This window comes from Myotis myotis, unplaced genomic scaffold (assembly GCF_014108235.1).
Source record: "Myotis myotis isolate mMyoMyo1 unplaced genomic scaffold, mMyoMyo1.p scaffold_m19_p_9, whole genome shotgun sequence".
Taxonomy (NCBI): Eukaryota; Metazoa; Chordata; class Mammalia; order Chiroptera; family Vespertilionidae; genus Myotis; species Myotis myotis.
The window spans coordinates 19062804-19080833 of record NW_023416401.1 but is presented as its reverse complement, the minus strand read 5'-3'; the positions used below and the strand labels follow the sequence as shown (position 1 = coordinate 19080833).

General features: G+C 41.6%; 1 protein-coding gene across 13 annotated transcripts in view; it reads left to right on the top strand.

The window, feature by feature from the left end:
- The window catches only part of KIAA1328 (KIAA1328 ortholog), a 176906-nt gene that overhangs the window by 126226 nt on the left and 32650 nt on the right, over nucleotides 1–18030 (top strand). For all 13 annotated transcript variants that reach the window (XM_036321358.1, XM_036321364.1, XM_036321368.1 and 10 more), the window contains one exon: nucleotides 8713–8894. In XM_036321358.1, coding sequence (XP_036177251.1) covers nucleotides 8713–8894 — 182 coding nt within the window. The remainder of the gene's footprint in view (nucleotides 1–8712; nucleotides 8895–18030) is intronic.

Sequence of the window (18030 nt, the reverse complement as noted above, 5' to 3'; positions counted from 1 at the left end):
CAGCTTTAGCTTTGAGGCTTGGTTCCAGCTCTTAGGCCTCCTCTGCTGAAAGCAGGTTTCTGGCCTTTGTTTACCTTCTATATTTGAAACAATGTTGCGATCCTGCTGGCTGAAGCCTGGCTGACTAAAGCAGGTTTCTGGGGTTTTGTTTAGCTTCTATATTTGTTACAATGTTTCAAACTGCAAGCTCAGAGGCCTGCAGCAGCAGGCGGGGAACATTGGAATCCTCCGTCACTGAAGCAAGCAAGCCTCATGTTCGTTTTAAGCTGCCTGGCTGCTGGCTGCCATCTTGGCTGGCAGTTAATTTGCATATTGCCCTGATTAGCCAATGGGAAGGGTAGCGGTCATACGCTAATTACCATGTTTCTCTTTTATTAGATAGGATATTGTTTCCCAGTTCATGAACATGATATATCTCTACATTTATTTAGATCTTTTGAAATTTAACACAATAATACCATGTAGTTTTTCATGCAACAGTCTTGCACATTTTTTATGGAATTTGTTGGTAGCATAGAAAGACCATATTTGTAATGTTTTTAAATTTTTCAATTGTTGATTTGAGAGAGAAATATCGATTTGTTGTTCCACTTATTTATGCATTCATTGGTTGATTCTTTTTTTTTGAATATATTTTTATTGATTTCAGAGAGGAAGGGAGAGGGGGAGAGAGAGAGACATCAACAATGATTCTCATTGATCGGCTGCCTCCTGCACGGCTCCCACTAGGGACTGAGCCCACAACCTGGGCATGTGCCCTTGACCGGAATCAAACCCAGGACCCTTCAGTCTGCAGGCCGACACTCCATTCACTGAGCCAAACGGGCTAGGGCCATTGGTTGAGTCTTTTTTTTTTTTTTTAAAGACTATCTTCTTTTCTTTTCTATTTTTAAATATATTTTATTGATTTTTTACAGAGAAGAAGGGAGAGGGATAGAGAGTTAGAAACATCAATGAGAGAGCAACATCGATCAGCTGCCTCCTGCACACTCCCTACTGGGGATGTGCTCGCAACCAAGGTACATGCCCTTGACCGGAATCGAACCTGGGACCCTGGAGTCCGCGGGCTGACGCTCTAGCCACTGAGCCAAACCAGTCAGGGCCATTGGTTGATTCTTATTGTGTATCCTGAGCAGGGATTAAACCCACAACCTTGGCATATTTGGGACAGTGCTCTAACCAACTGAGCTACCTGGCCAGGGCCAGATTTATTTATTTTTTAATAAAGGTTTGATTCCCAGTCAGGGCACATGACCAGGTGGCAGGCATAGAGGAGGTAGCCTATCAATGATTCTCTGTCATCATTGATGTTTCTATCTCTCTCTACCTCTCCCTTCCTCTCTGAAATCAATAAAAGTATATTTAAATTAAAAACTCTCCAGATGTTGTTAAATGCCCCCTGTGTAGCAAAAATCCTCTCCTTCTACCCAACTTGAGAACCACTGGACTAGAGAAAGAAAGAACTTTTCCCAACTCCTTTTCTTTCTCATGAATACAAATGCAAAACAAAACATTTCCTAACAAAATATTAGCAAATTAAATCCAGGAATATCTAAAAAGGATGATCTAGCTTGACTAAATAAAGTTTATCCCAGGAATACAAAATTGGTTTAACATTTGAAAGTCAATTTGCCATATTAACATAATAAAGAAGAAAAACATCATCTCAAACAGATGCAGAAAAAGTATTTAACCTAACTTTTCCAATCCTCATTATCCAAAATAAAAAATAAAAAAAATGACCTCTCATCAAACTAGAAATATGATAGAGGGTATGAACAAGATGCACCTCCTTAATGATGAACACTTTTAGGAACAACGTAAGAATGTCTACTAGTACTACTTCTATTCGATATGACACTGGAAATCTAGGTAGTATGATCAGCCCTGAAAAATATTGTAGAGAAATAGGTAAAACTATCTTTATTTTTGAATAATATGACTGGCTACAGAAACAGCTACTAAAATTATTAAGCAAATTTAACACACAGAATTCAATTTCAAGTTTGAGATATAAAAATCAATTTTATTTTTATGTACAGCAATTAGCTATCCTATAGCAATAGATATAAAACAGTAATTATTCTAAAAAGAAAGAATTTATAGTAGCATTAAAACTATCAAATTCCTAGGAATAATTTAACCAAAAATCTCTCCATTGATAATTATGAAATACTGCTGAGATAAATTTAAGAAAGCTTAAATAAATGGAAAGAAAGATATACCATGTTCTTGAATTGGAATACTCAGTAATAAGATACCAATTTTTTCCAAATTGATGCTTAGATTCAGTGCTGTTTCAGGAAAAATTTCAGCATGCTGCTATAGAAATTGGCAAACATTCTGAAATTTATATGGAAATGTGAAAGGACTAGAATAGCAAAAACAGCCTGCAATTTATTTACTTTTTTTTTTTAATCCTTACCCGAGGATATTTTTCCATTGCTTCTTCTTAAAAGAGAGTGGAAGAGAGAGGAAAAGACAGGGAGAAATATCTATGTGAAAGAAGCACATCCATTGGTTGCCGCCTTCAGGAGCCCTGACTGGGGAGGAGCCTGCAACCAGGTATATGCCCTTGACAGGAATTGAACCCGGGACCTTTTGGTCCGCAGGCAACACTATCCTTTCAGCCAAACCGGCTAAGGCAAAGACAGTCTGCAATTTAGAAGAATAATTTGAAAGTTTTATGCTGCCCAGTTTTAGGTATGTAAATTAAAGTTAGGTAATCAATACAGATTGGTATTCACCTTAGGACAGATAAATAGGTCAGTGGGACAGAATGAAGTTCAGAAATAGACCCGCATGCTCATATGTTCAGTTGCCTTTGATAAAGGTGCCAAGCAGTTCTGTGGAAAAAGGAAAGTCTTCTTAACAAATATATACTGGATATAGCTCTGGGGGGAAATGAGCCTTGATCCCTGTCTCCCATCATACCCTAAAATTAATGTGATCATGGGGTGTTAGAACCTGATCCACAGAGGAGGGCATCGTGGCACAATAGCAGGCCTGTGATGGGTGGGGAGGACTTTCCTACTGGGGACTGCACAGGGGTTGGGTATCGGAGCTTGATACCTGGCATTGACTTGCAGTCTGCTGCCCTCCCAATAAAATCCTAACCTTGGAGCAAGCTCTCAGGCTACTTTCTCTGCTTCCACATATGTGTGCCTACACCCTGACACAAATTTATAGTTTCTAATTATTAGGCTTCAACATTGTAGGGAAGTCTATTCCTTGTTCTTGGCCATTTTTATCTTGAATCCCCTCAATACATACTCCAAACCTCTTCCTCTCTCGGCACCCATTTTTTTTCACTGCAAGAATGAATTTACCTTTGCCTTGACCAAGAAATTTAAAAGCGAAGCATATACTTCTTCAACCTTGTCTCTCTCAACCCCACCACCCTAAAGTCAGCCAGCCAGCTAGCAAAATGCTACAGTTATTGATCCAACTGCTTTCTTGAAATATCTTCCCAAATGTTTCATAGGCACCTCAAGCTACATTTAATTTCTCCCACCCTCCCCAAATCTTCTCTGTATTGCTTATCCACCCAAAATTCTGCCAATCATCCTCAACTCCTTTTTCTCCCTCACTTTTGACATTCAGAGCTCATCATGTTCTGCCAATTTTGAATCCTAAATATGTTTTAAAACCTCTCCTTTCCATTCCTACCACTTCTTCTCTTCCAGACCCTCATCGTCTCCTCGGAGCTGTGCCAGCACCTCTGACTCATAGCTTCTTGCAGTCTGTTCTCGAAATGGTGCCAGAGTAATTTTTCATAAATTTGAGGTGGATCGTGTCATTTTCCCCCTTACAGACAGCCCTTTAATGATTCTGCCTTGCCTATAAGATAGAGTTCAAGCCCTTTGACATGGAAGACCAAACCTTTCAAGATCTGACCCTCCCATATCTGTCCTGTTTCACCTTCCTCTTCTCTCCACCCATATCCCACATTTGATGTTATAACAATTCCAAACTATTTAACTTGTCCAAAATATATGATCAAGTTTTACTATTTGGTATATTTGCTAATACTGTTTTCGTTTGCCTCCCACCCTTCATCCTTATCTTCTGCTTAACCACTAAGATTTGGTTTAAGTGCTTCCGGAATTTCCCTTTTGTTGTACAGATAGCTTTAGGTGCCCTGCCTCTGTGTTCCCAAAACAACTTGTGTGTTCCTGAATTACAGCTTTTATCTTTCCAGACTTTAAAGGATTTGTTTCCACCTCTGTCTCCAACTTTAAATCACTTTGAAAATATGAACCAGAGGGTCTTTGTATACCTATGTTTGTATACCCATTATCCAGCATGTATCAAGTACTCAGTAAATACCTGTTTTCAAGTTTGCCCACCCCAGTCCCATGGCATATTACATTGTCACAGAGTGTGTCATCAATAAATAGCTGATGAATATATAAGTGAATGATTGACCTTGTAATTTATTGAACAGGAATAAGGAAACCAGAAGTTGAGACAACTGGAGTTTTTCATCTGAGTGACAAGGAGAATAGGGCTTGCATTCAATGAAAATGGAAACAGATGGAGGAACTAGTTTCAAGATAAAGATTATGCATTGCTTTGACATGAGTTGGTTTGGAAAGTATGACATGACATCCTTTCACAGCTTTTCAGGAGGTACTTGATAAGGTAGCAATTGTGGACAGCACTATAGGCTGGGCAAATCTATTTAGAAATCATTATTGACAATACAATGGTGTGGCACGGATCCCTGAGAAAGTGCGAAGGAGAAGGACAAGGACAGAATCTTCAGGAATGTCTCCATTAAGGGAGAAGAAGTAAAAGAGTTCCCAGTAAACGAATCTGAGTAGAAGCCTCTTTAAACTATTGCAACAATCAAGATAATATATTATGAAGTCTAAGGGAAAAATGTTTCAATTGTTGGTCTAGTAACAAGCAAGACTGTTGAAAAAGAAAAGTCCATTAGATTTGTCCTTTAAAAAATAGTTTTACTAGGTATGTCTGCTAAAATTAATTACTGTTTCTAGAAGTCTGGCAGAGAAGGGAAAGAGGAAGTGGTAATATAAAGGAGATGCTGCAAGTTTTTAATTTTTAATTATAAGAGTACATGCCTATTGGAATTAGAACATTCAGAAGAATACAAATTAAATTATAGAAGTATTTTTCTTAGCCATTCTATTTCTACTTCTCTGATTTGGTATTTATGTGTTCAGCACTTTAAAAATATTTGTGTATATTCTTTTATTGCAAATTGCTTTTTTAAAAACTTAATAGTATATCATGAAGTTTCTCCACAATAGTATGGAGAACTATGTATCTCATTTCTTTTAATGGCTGAATAGTATTCCTCATGATGGATGCATCATAGTTTATTTTCTTATTCTCCTATTGAATGATCTTTGCCTTCAGTTTTTCACTATTATAAATAATGAGAATGGAAACAGATGGAGGAACTAGTTTCAAGATAAAAATTATGCAATAGAGGTCCGGTGCACGAAATCCGTGCACAGGTAGGGTCCCTAGGCGTGGCTGGCGATCAGGGCCGATCAGGGCCTTCCTTCTGGCTGCTGGCTGGGGCTTTCCTTCGTTCCACGCCACCCCCTAATGTTCAGCGCAGGTCATAGCAAACGATCGAACTCCCTGTCTCCTGGTTGAATTCCTGAGGGGACACTGCATATTAGCCTTTTATATAGAGAGATTCTGCTATGACCATCCTTCATGGGATAACTTCTTAAAAGCAGAATTATCTGGAGGGTGTTTAGGGTCTCCAAAGGAAGAATGCACAAGGCAGAAAGTGGTAAAGAATTATAAACTTAATTAAATCATCTGGAAACCAGATGGGCTGAGCCCCAAAATGGCGGCAGCACCGAGAGACCGGGGAGTCAGAGTTTTTAAAGGACTCTAGTGGGCTTTTTCCTAGGGGAATTTTCTGAGCAGGTCCAGATCTTGGGCAAGGGAAAGGTACTGGTCTTAGCAAATGGAATGTGGTCTAAGGGAATTGGAATGTCATTACAGTTTCTCAAGGGTGGGGATATCAATTCAATTGTTCGATCAGACCTAACAGAGGGTAGGTGTATTTTTACTTATTTTATTTGTGTTGACATATCACCCACAAAAGGGCAATACCAATGTGCAGTTCCTTCAGCAGTTATTAAAATGCTGTCGTTCCACACCCTCACTGACATCAAGTATTATTATACTTTCCCACTTAAGAAAAGTAGTTTTAGGTTTAAGTTTGGCTTTGATTTTTAATGGAAAGTTTGATCTTGTTTGTAATTCCAAGACAAAATCCAGTTGAGAGGAGGAAGGAGTTTATAAGTATTAAGAAAAGGAGATGATTAACAGGCCATAGTCACAGAGGGCATGAGTCAAAATGGTATCAAGAGTATGAATAGGCCTGGCTGGAGTGGCTCAGTTGGTTGGTAGTCATCCTGTGCACCGAAAGTGCCGGGGTCCAACCCCAGCAGGTCCAGGGGTTCCCAAAGGTGTAGACGGAGTCGGCGAAGAAGGAAGGACACGGAGACAGTGTTCAGTTGATCAGCAGCCTAGCCAGGATCTCCAGCCAGGATCTCCAGCCAAGTTCTGGTCTGGATCTCCAGCGAAGTTCTGCTGTTTATTGTCTTGTTACATCTGTATTTATCCCAGTTGATTTTAATCCTGTCAATTTCTATTACAAAGGTTAGGGCGTTTCTTATCTCCATTCCAGGGAGTAAAGATTATGTAGCTTAAGCATGATTGTTTGTAGTGATTAACTACCCGCCTGGCACTTAGTTAAGGAGTTTCATCCCCTCCCTGACTTCAGGGAAAAATTCCTACCTGGGGAAACAACCTTTCTTGGAGAGGTGACCTTGGTTAAAACACACAGCGCTAAGGGGAGCAAACATATTAAGAACAGTATGCTATATACGCCAGGTCCCTTGAAACATGTGCTGTGCAGATGTTTCAATCCTGCAGCGACTGTGTCAAGCAGCAAGGATGGACCGGCTTCCGGCACGAAAGCTTGCCAGTTTGATTCCCATAGGGGGGGCAACCAATAGATGTTTCACTCTCACATCAATGTTTCTCTCTCCCTCTCCCTCCCCCCCCTCAAAAAAATCAATAAAAATATATTTTTTAAATAGTATGAGTAAAAGGTATGATTTTCTTCAGAAATATAAGGAGAGGAATCATAGATGGGTAAAGATGGGAATAAATGCAAAGGAAATAACAACTTTTTTATACAGTCATTCTTATTTTAGGAAAATTAGAAACCAAGTTCCCTGTTGAGTTAGAGGATTACCAGGATGGGGTTTGGAATGAAGCTGCAGAAGAGCTCCTGTGTAAACTGGGGTAAAGGAGCAGGAAGCAATCGGTATTGCAACTGAGCGGAATTGGTTGGTGTTGAGAGCTCAGCTGAGCTGCTGAGTGAACCTGGGGGAAGCCAGTAGCAGTCTTGGTCACAGTAACAAGCAGATGTGCAGAGTTGGATTTGCCTGGGTTTGCGGCTTCTGGTGTAAGTTATTTATCTTACATTCACAGTGAGTTAGTTTTAGTCTCCTGTTTTCCTGTTCCATGAATAGAGGTTTTATGAGCTAAGATACACATCCATTAGTGTTCCTCATGGGAAAGTGATCCCTAGGTTCTGGTAAAGAAGAAAATCTTTAGAGTATAAATATAATACATTGCATTATGCCAGCATAAAACTATACTGCACAAAGCCATTTGATTTCTTGTTTTTTATTAATTAAATAAAATATGAACAAACATTACTAAAAATTCTGATCACTACAAACAGAAGGTCAGTGACTTTGATGGGTTTACGTGATTTGACTTCTGCCCCAAGGCTACGGGGGCTCAGTAATGGATCCAGTAATACTCTCAGTTCTTTCTCATCTAGATATTATCTCTGCTTCTGGGGAGTTTAAACATCTTAATTTTTAGAACTTTACTTTTTGAGTAAAAGTCTTTTTCTTCACTTTTAATTTTTACTTTATGGGCACGGAGAAGAGAAACCAAAGTGTCATGAGTCTGTGGTGAACTTATGTTAGAAGGAAAAGGCTGGTTGAATAGTAAGGTATAAATATACATCATCAGAACATTACTCTAAAAAATAAAATGTTATGAGAGGAAATGTGCTAAGATGGGAACACAGTTTAGTTTAGAGCAAAGCATATGCACGTGTTTATTTTTACTAAAATTCCTCCTACTCCGTATTTACCTTGTTGCTTTATAATGGAATTATGTGAGGACAGAGACCAACTCTTCCACATGCACTGTCCTACTGCCTTCTTCTATACTCTGGGTACATAATAAATACTCTAACAATTAAAAATGGGAAACACAAATGCACTTTGAAGCAAATTGGTGATATTTTAATTCCTGATGTTCATCTTTGGTACTTGGAAGCACTTCAGTGACGCAGGTCCTGTTTAGTTTGCTTTTCTTGTTACTTCTGCAGATACTCTGGCTCTTTGTCATACTCGGCGGCTTTATTAGCAGTTTCCTGGGTTTGAGTCTCAGTTCCCCAAATCCAAGTACAGGCTTTTGGAGGATAAAGACAATTTCTTCCCCAACATTGTTGTGACAGGACACAAAATAGACCTTCAATAAATTGTTTAAATTATACCTCAGTTTTAAAAAATAAGAAAGTCTTTCCTGCCATGAATTGTATTTCAACTCATGCAGAATTTATACACCTTTGAGGAATCTGTACCCCTTCTGTACTCTCTGCAGCTCACTCATATCTATTCTTTTCAGTTTGTTGAAGTCAGCATGTGATGGTTGGCTGCTTGGAACATCATCATCCATCAAAAAGCACCCAGAGTCCAGTAACAGTGGAGAGACTAGAAGAGAAAAGAAAACAGTTGGATTTCAGTCACCTATGGAAGATGATGCCCTGTGGACATGTCAAAAGACAGATACATATCGACCCCAAAGAGGTAAGCTTAGCGTCTATAGGAGCAAAATGAGAACCTGCTTCTGGGGAGTTTTAGAATCTTACTAACCACGACCTCCAGATGATTTCCTACAACCCTGAGCAGGTTAAATATGTCACAAGCTAACATGTGCCTGCAAGGCCATAGTATCCCTTCCCCATCCATGAATTACATCAGCATTTCTCTTAGAATTCTCATACGAGAAACTATCCCATTTGTCCCTCTTTCTGCAAGCAGCAAACCGTAAGAATTATTCAGCAGTAAGTATGATCATAGACACAAAATAATGCTCAAAGTGAGTAAAGAGGACAAGAAACTGAACATAAATCTCTGCCGGGAAAGTAAACTCTAACAACTACAGTTAATCTTCAATTAACTGGAAATATGGGGAGGGTGGAGGAGAGGTCATGGATAAATTCTACATTGTGGCTGCAACAGAACCTCATAAGTCTGAAGCGTATATTGCCTAGCAGTCTTAAGTACCAGTGATTCTTCTTATTTTATATGTCATGGATTTTTTTTAAATCAATTATAAACAGCTGTGTGAAATGTTGAGTGAAGCAGTTAAATGTAATTGTGTTTCCCAGTTGTTTCTGGAGTGGCTCTGACTTCATCTCTCCTGGAATTATTTTTTTTTCTTTTTTATTGGATTTATTGGGGTGACATTGTTTAATAAAATTATATAGGCTTCAGGTGTACAATTCTCTAACACATCATCCATATATTGTATTGTGTGTTCACCACCCCAAGTTCTCCTGGAATTATGAAGGGAAGGATTTAGGAGCAGAGTGGGAGGAGTTTGGCATATTGTACAGAAGAGCTCCACAGGAAACAAAGGGCCAAAAAGGGCGTGGCACCTCTGCTCCCACCTCTTTCCACACACCTTTCTTTCCTGCTCACAGCCATTGACCCTGATTTCCTTCTGATCTGCCTCTTTTTCATTGGGCTTGCCCCGCCCAGGTCTGGTATAAGCGGCCACATTTTCTTTTTTTTAAACTGTTTGTTTTGTGTGTTTTTTTAAAATATACTTTATTGATTTTTTACAGAGAGGAAGGGAGAGGAATAGAGAGTTAGAAACATCGATGAGAGAGAAACATCAATCAGCTGCCTTCTGCACACTCCCTACTGGGAATGTGCCCGCAACCAAGGTACATGCCCTTGACTGGAATCGAACCTGGGACCCTTGAGTCTGCAGGCTGATGCTCAATCCACTGAGCCACATCGGTCAGGGCAAAGTGGCCACATTTTCATCAGCTCTCCAGCCGCTCTCACCTGCCTCCCGAGAGATGTGGGTGCTTTATGAGAGCTGCAGATGTGGCTCCATCCTTCCCTCCTGTCTGCCAGCATTATCATGTTGTTTGGTTTTAATTGTGATTAATCTAGAAATTGTTTAATTCTCTCCCCGATAATTGATGATAATTAGTCCAAACTTCAGAAGGGAGTCTAGGCACAATCTGAAACCAAAGCAAAAGTTTATTTTGTTTGACATAGTGAAAAGTTCTGCAGATTTCTATCGCCTTCAGTAACGTAGAAACAAATATGCAATTCAGGAGGCTCAGAACCTGAGATGGAACCATCATCCCTCTCTATGGGTGGTCCTTCAGAGAGGGGCAGCTCTTCCAGGGCTTTCTCATTCTCAATCATCACACTTTGCAGAGTGGAGAACCAGTCAGAATTGGTGTGGTGGTTGCACCGCAAGGCTTAATGCAGTCTTCTGTTAACTTGTCACCAAATTTGTGTTGTATGTCAGCACTAAAATAAAATGTCACAATGAGAAAAACGTGGTGTAATAGCAAAGGGACAAATAACCTGTGTGATTGGTTAAGACCATAGCCACATTAGAAAGCTGCGATGGAAAAGGCACTTTGAAAAAGGTATCTGGCCAGCCCTTGCCAAGGCAGAGGTTAATCTCTCCCGGGCCCGGCCACAGAAGCCGGAAGCCTGGAAAGGGCTTGTGTCCAAAAAAAATCAATTTCTAATTTGAAACAAAATCATTTTTGACTAACAGGGGTTCAGAACCCATTACTTTTTGCTGTACAGTCTGCTGACATTTCAGCACTTTCTGTTGTGCACAATGAATCCTAATAGTCATTTTATAATGTTGCTATACCAATCAATTTAACCAGGAGAAAGTTGTTACAATTCTGCAAAGTTTTCAGGAACAGCTTTCACTTGTAGTTTTATTTTTTTCATTAGGTTTCTTTCCCCCCCCCTTTTTTTTTTGAGGGAGGGGTGAAGTGTTGCAGTGAAAAATTGAAATGTTTTCATCTTTTCAAGAGTTTTGTTTTAAGGCATTGTACTTGCAAGAATTAACTTCTTTTTCTACTCTTAAGAAAGGCTATATTGTATTGTTCTCTTCTTTTATTCTAATACTAGAGGCCCGGTGCACGAATTTTGTGCATGAGTAGGGTCCCTAGGACTGGCCTGCAATCAGGGCCAATCGGGGCCTTCCGGCTGCTGGCCAGGTCTCCCTTCATTCTGTGCTGCCCCCTGATGGTCAGCACATGTCATAATGAGTGATCAAACTCCCGGTCTCCCGGTCGAACTCCCGAGGGGACACTTTGCATATTAGCCTTTTATATATATACTAGAGGCCCAGTGCACAAAAATTTGTGCACTCGGGAGGGTCCCTCAGCCTGGCCTGTGCCCTCTCGCAGTCTGGGACCCCTCGGGAGATAACGCCCTGCTGGCTTAGGCCTGCTCCCGGGTGGCAGAGGGCAGGCCCAATCCCTAGGTACAGCCCCTGGTCGGGCTCAGAGCAGGGCCGATTGGGGAGTTGGGGCGCCGCCCCCTGTCATGCACAGAGCAGGGCGGATCGGGAGGTTGCGATGCCACCCTCAGTCACGCTCAGGGTAGGGCCGATTGGGGGGTTGGGGCACCGCCCCAGTCACACTCAAGGCAGGGTCGATGGGGAGGTTGCGGCGCCACCCCCTGTCACGCACAGAGCAGGGCCAATCAGGGGGTTGGGGCGCCGCACCCTGTCACACACATAGCAGGGCCGATCAGGGGGTTGGGGCGCCGCACCCTGTCACACACAGAGCCGCAGGGCGAGCAGGGGGTTTGGGAGCTCCCCCGTATCAGTCACAGAGCAGGGCTGATAAGGAGGTTGGGGCACCTTCCCCTGTCACGAACAGAGCAGGGCGGATTGGGAGGTTGTGGCCCTGCCCCCTGTCACAGAGCCGCAGGGCAATCAGGGGGTTTGGGCGCTGCCCCCTGTCACGCTGATCCCGGTGCTGGGAGGCATATTACCCTTTTACTATATAGGATAGAGGCCTGGTGCATGGGTGGGGCTGGCTGGTTTGCCCTGAAGGGTGTCCTGGATCAGGGTGGGGGTCCCCACTGGGGTGCATGGCCAGCCTGGGTGAGGGGATGATGGCTGTTTGCAGCTGGTCACACACCCTTCAGGGTGGGGGTCCCCACTAGGGTGCCTGGCCAGTCTGGATGAGGGGCTGAGGGCTGTTTTCAGGCTGGTGGGTGACTGAAGCTCCCAACTGCTCCTTTTTTTCTTTTTTTTTTTTTTATTCTGGGCCAGCTTTAGCTCTGAGGCTCCAGCTCTGAGGCTTCCCCTGCTGAAAGCAGGTATCTGGTTTGTTTTGGTTCTATAATCGAAACAATGTATAACTCCAGCTCTGAGATCCCGGCTCACTGAAAGCAGGTTTCTGGGGTTTTGTTTAGCTTCTATATTTGTTACAATGTTTCTTAAACTGCAGGCTCAGAGGCCGGCAAGGCAGGCGGGGAACGTTGGAGTCCCGCGTCACTGAAGCAAGCAAGCCTCATGTTAGTTTCAAGCTGCCTGGCTGCCGGCCGCCATCTTGGCTGGCAGTTAATTTGCATATCTGGCTGATTAGCCAATGGGAAGGGTAGCGGTCATACGCTAATTACCATGTTTCTCTTTTATTAGATAGGATATAGATGGATCATTAAAAAAATTATGGTATACTTGGTCATTGAGGGAGGCCCCTGTGAGTCATTCTGCTCATTGCAGACCTGGTATACACAGATCCCAGGACAGGGCAACGTTATTGCCTTGCTGTTTGATGTGGTACCCAACCAACCAAAGGGGAGACACTCGCCAAGGTGTGCTGCAAAGGGTTCAACACCTGTTTCTCATGAGGCCAGTGACTTCCCACCAGTTGCCTAAGTTACACCACTTGGCTTATCATCTCCTTAACTGTTTTCCCTTTTTAGTGTCTGAATTTTTTAATATACTTTTCTTCTGTTTTATATCCTTTATTTCTTTTGTTGTCCTTTACTTATTAAGTACTATATAGGATGTTTACTGCAGGACTGTTAATCTTTATTATCAGTCTCTTTCTCCTTTTCCTCTCCTACCCCCTCACCATTCTGCCAACTTTGTATATACTAAACATGTAAAAAAAAAAAAAAAAAAAAAAAGGACCTGACTCTTGTTTTAAGAAATAACCTTGAGATCACAAAAATATTCACAGTATTGTCAAAATTACACTTGAAATGTAAATTGTTTTTCAATCAACAATGCTTGGAATGTTCTATTTTAGTTGCTTTTATTGAGCTACGTGACATTCTTTAGGGAGAGATTCCTTAAATCTAAACTTGAGTTGAGAACTTCTGAGCCACAGGCGCAAATCTGGAAGCACCAGCCTTCATTTCTCTTTTTTCTTTCCTACGCAGTGGTGTTTTTATTCTTGCCAAGCTTGTCGCAAACCTTTTCTGAGCAATCACTGATTCCCTTTCACAGGAGCCCACGAAGCTGAGGACATTTTTCCAGTTATCCGAAAGGTCTGGCAGAGGCTGTGAGGCACTGAACATGCATGTTAGATCAGGGCTTGTCACTGCCAACTCCTACATCAGCCATCAAAAGCCACTGCTACATTTAGAGCCACCTCCTGTTTATTCCTCTTTCATTGATCTCCCAATCCCCTTAAAACTGTGACTTTGAGTGAGGCTGAATCTCGAATAATTCCAATCTACCAGATGGTGTTGACCACACCTTTCATTTTGTCTTTGGGTGTTTTAGGTTATGTATATACAGCAGCTGTCACTGATCGAGGCTCCTGGGGGGCTTCCAAGTGCACTTGTCTTTTACTGGAAGAGGGTTATGGAAGACCCATCTGAAATGAGGAGTAATTTCTGAAGCTCTAGTTGCTCCCCTAAGTGCATCTGGGCTTGCAGCGATGCGAGTGTTTTCTAGTCCGTGATGGAGTCATGGGTCATGTGATTAAAGAAGTAAACAAGGCCCAGCTGGTGTGGCTCAGTGGTTGAGCATAGACCTATGAACCAGGAGGTTCGGTTAGACTCCCAGTCAAGGCATATGCCCAGGTTGCGGGCTTGATCCCCAGTGTGGGGCATGCAGGAGACAGCAGATCAGTGATTCTCTAATCATTAATGTTTTTATCTCTCTCCTTCTCCCTTCCTCTCTGAAATAAAAACATATATATATATATATATATATATATATATATATATATATATATATATACACATACACACACACACACACACACTAGAGGCCTGATGCACGAAAATTCGTGCAAGAGTAGGCCTTCCTTCCCCTGGCTGCTGGCAATGGCTTTCCTCTGGCACCTGGGACCCAGGCTTCCCTCCTCTGGCCGCTGGCAGGCAACCGGGACCCGGGCTTCCTTCCCTCTGGCCAGCCGCAGGCACCCGGGACCTCGGGCGGCTTTGTCCAGGCCCCGGCTTTGTCAGGAAGGACTTCAGAATGATGTCTGGAAGACGTCTGGTCTATCCAGTATAATTAGCATATTGCACTTTTATTAGTGTGTATATATATATATGTAAACAAGCTGGAGTATCCAAAGTACAAAATCCAATCCCATTTTGCCTCTAAGGAGCATTTACTTATGTTTATTTTTTAGAAGCATCATCATTATGATTATGTTTCATCATTAGAAAAGGTAGCACAAGATATCACTTCTGATTTCCAGAAGGCCAAGCTAAAAGATCTGTTAAAAGTTGATGCCTTTATTAATATAACACAGAAGATAAGTATAGTACAGGGATAATTTCAGACATGTAGATTAAATTGTCCTGCCCAGGCCACTCAAAAAAGGAATTCAAATGGCTGTGTTCTCCTTGTGTCCTCACAAAGCCTTTTTGCTGTGAGCACACACCCCTGTTGTATCCCTCTTCTTATAAGGACACCAGTTATATTGGACTAGTGGCCCAGTGCACAAATTCGTGCACATTGAAAGGAAATTAATTAGAAGAAGTATTTTAATATCGCTATTTGCCCTTTTTCTATAATAGGAGTGTCAACCAAATTCCTGATCGACAATGACAGATGGAAACACACACGTGATTGGTGCCAGCGAGAGCTTTATATGTATCGCACATGCACGAGTCAACTTAGCCTTTTATAGATATAGAATAAACTTGCTTAATTAGACCTGCTTTCTGATGTAGCTAAACTTTTTCCAGCCCAGTGAAGCACCCCAACTTCTCTTACAGGTAATTGTCAGCAACACAGCAGTAATTAACAACACAAAGCAGGTTATTATTATAGATCACGCAGGGAGAACAAAGGGTAAAATATTTAACTGCAGCAGTGTTTGACTATATTCTGCACAGTGAGAAAACCTGAAGTCATTTTCAAGGTCCACCATTTCTTACTTCTTTTCAGTCGGGTCAAGTTTCTAAGCTTTCTAAATCTCCATTTTCCAGCTAATGAAAAGAAAATAGGATTCCACAGAGTCTCCTATCTACCTACTCCAGGACTTCTGTGAGGATCAAATGAGATGAGGCATGGGAAAACACTTCAAAAACATTTGATTAAAGTGTAAAATGTTTGCACCTGGCTATAAAGCAAGTTGTGTTCCTGGGCTGAAGAAACTCCAAGGAGCTGGTCCCTAGGGAGAGGAAGCTGGTCATTGCTATGTGACATCATTACCCCGTGCCCACAGCAACCGTTTCCAGGCTGGGCTGGGCTCTGGGCCACATTTTTGTGCCCTGGGGTCTAGGCAGCATAGGCTGCGATTTGGTGGGCTGTCGCTCTAGGGTGGTGGAGGAGCCTGTGTCCACTTTGGGGAAGCCGAGTGTTGCTTTGTGGGCGCCAGGTCTGTGGTGCCATTTCTCTGTAGTTGGCCAGTGCGTGTCATGGCAGCTCCTGCATTGAGTGTCTGCCCCCTAGTGTTCAGTGTGCATCATAGCGACCAGTCAGATGGAGGGAGGAACACTTAGCATATTAGCCTTTTATATATACAGATTATGGCCCATCCATCTGACCTTGGTTAACCTTAATTACCCCTGTGAAGGCTCTCTCTGCAAATGCGTTCTGAGTTATACTGTGGTTAGAACTTCAGCATAGGAATTAGGCAAGGGGAGAGGACATAATTTAGTTCATAACAATTACTTTTTTCTTAGTCTCTATGCCTTTTATATTTTCTTATCTCATTATACTGTGTGGAACTTCCATTACAATGTAGAATAAAATATGCCTAGTCTCACAGGAAAGCAGGTATTCTTTCACCGTTACATATGGTTTTAGCTGTAGGTTTTTTGTAAATGCTATTTATCATGTTATAAAGGTTCCCACCTCATTTGCTGAGAGTTATTATTGTAATGAGTATAGAATTTCATCAAAACTTTTTCTGTACCCATTGAGGTGGTCAGAGTGTAAATTCATAAAAACTTTAGAAAACAGTTTGGTATTATTTACTAAAGATAAGTAACAAGCACTCTGTATCCAAGCAGTTTCTTTCTAGGTATATATAGTAGAGAGAATCTCATGGACATAGTGTTTAACTTACAAACATGTTCATAGCTGTATATTCAGTCAGGGTAGGCTGATCACTGTGGTAACAAGTGGACAGAAAAAATATCAGTGGTTTAAAGAAGAAATTTTTCCTCCTGTAATGGTCCAGGGTAAGAGTTCAGGTTGACAGCAGCTCTGCTCCAAAGAATGATGGCTCTGCCTTCTTTTTGTGCCTCCCAAGGTCACCTTGAGCATTGCAGTGACACTGGGGTGGGGACCTTGGTCCATGGCCAAATCCGGCCCACCACCGATTTTTGCAAATAAGTTTAATTGGAACGCAGCCATTTCCATGTTTTGCATATTGTCTGTGGCTGCTTTCGTGCTGCAACAGTGGAGTTGCATGTTTGCAACAGGATCTGGATGGCTCACAAAGCCCAGCACATTTACCATCTGACCTTTACAGGAAACTGTTGGTTGGCCCTACCATAGCAGGTCAGCAAGGACAAGGAAGGGTCTGAAAAAGTACATGTGAAAGGTTATTATAGGATAGACCTGAAGTGGCATATATACTGTCCACTAGTTTTCCTCCTGACCACTCATAATTATGAGAGGGACTAGGAAATGTAATCTAGCTGTGTACCCAGGAAGAGGGGATGAGAGTACATTTTAGTGGATAACTGGCATCCTCAGCCACAGCAGCGTCTTTTCAATAGCCTCAAACCAGAAACACTCCTAACATCCACCAATAGTAGGATGGATAGTCATAATTGCATAAATGGAACACTACATAGCACAGAAAACAAACCGCAGCTACGGAAATCATCAGCACAGATAAACTCTCAAATATAATAATGAGCAAAAGAAGTCTTAAGAGGAAAATATATAGCATATTTCTATTTTATAAAGTTCAAAAGCAGCAAAACAATGACATTTAGGGGATGCATATCTCACTGGTAAAACTGTAAAGAACAAAAAAGGGAATAATGGGATGGCGGCTGGTTTGTTCCTGTGTTTCGGGGGGAGAAGAGGTGACGGGGATGGACATTGGTGAGGCTCCCAGGCGGCAAAGCTACCAGGACTTCATTTCTGGGTTTGAAAAGGGGTCACACGGGCATTTTCTATATCACTCACTCTTTAAACTAAACTGAATGTATAATGTAGCTCAGCTGTTTTTAAAATGCAAAATAAAACAAAGGTCCTGGAGTTTTCCTAGACATTGAACTCTATAAGAAGTTATCTTATCATGAGGTATTGATTGGTGGGTGGGCAGACACAGACCCAGCCATATGTAAGTAGGACTTGATCATTATGTCCAATTCTATCTGTGTATGCAGAAATGTATGTTTATTTACATAAATGTATTCACATATATTTACCCATATATAAACATATATACTTAAGTATGAAATTTATCAGCCTAATGGATAATATTCTTAGCAACACTTTTAT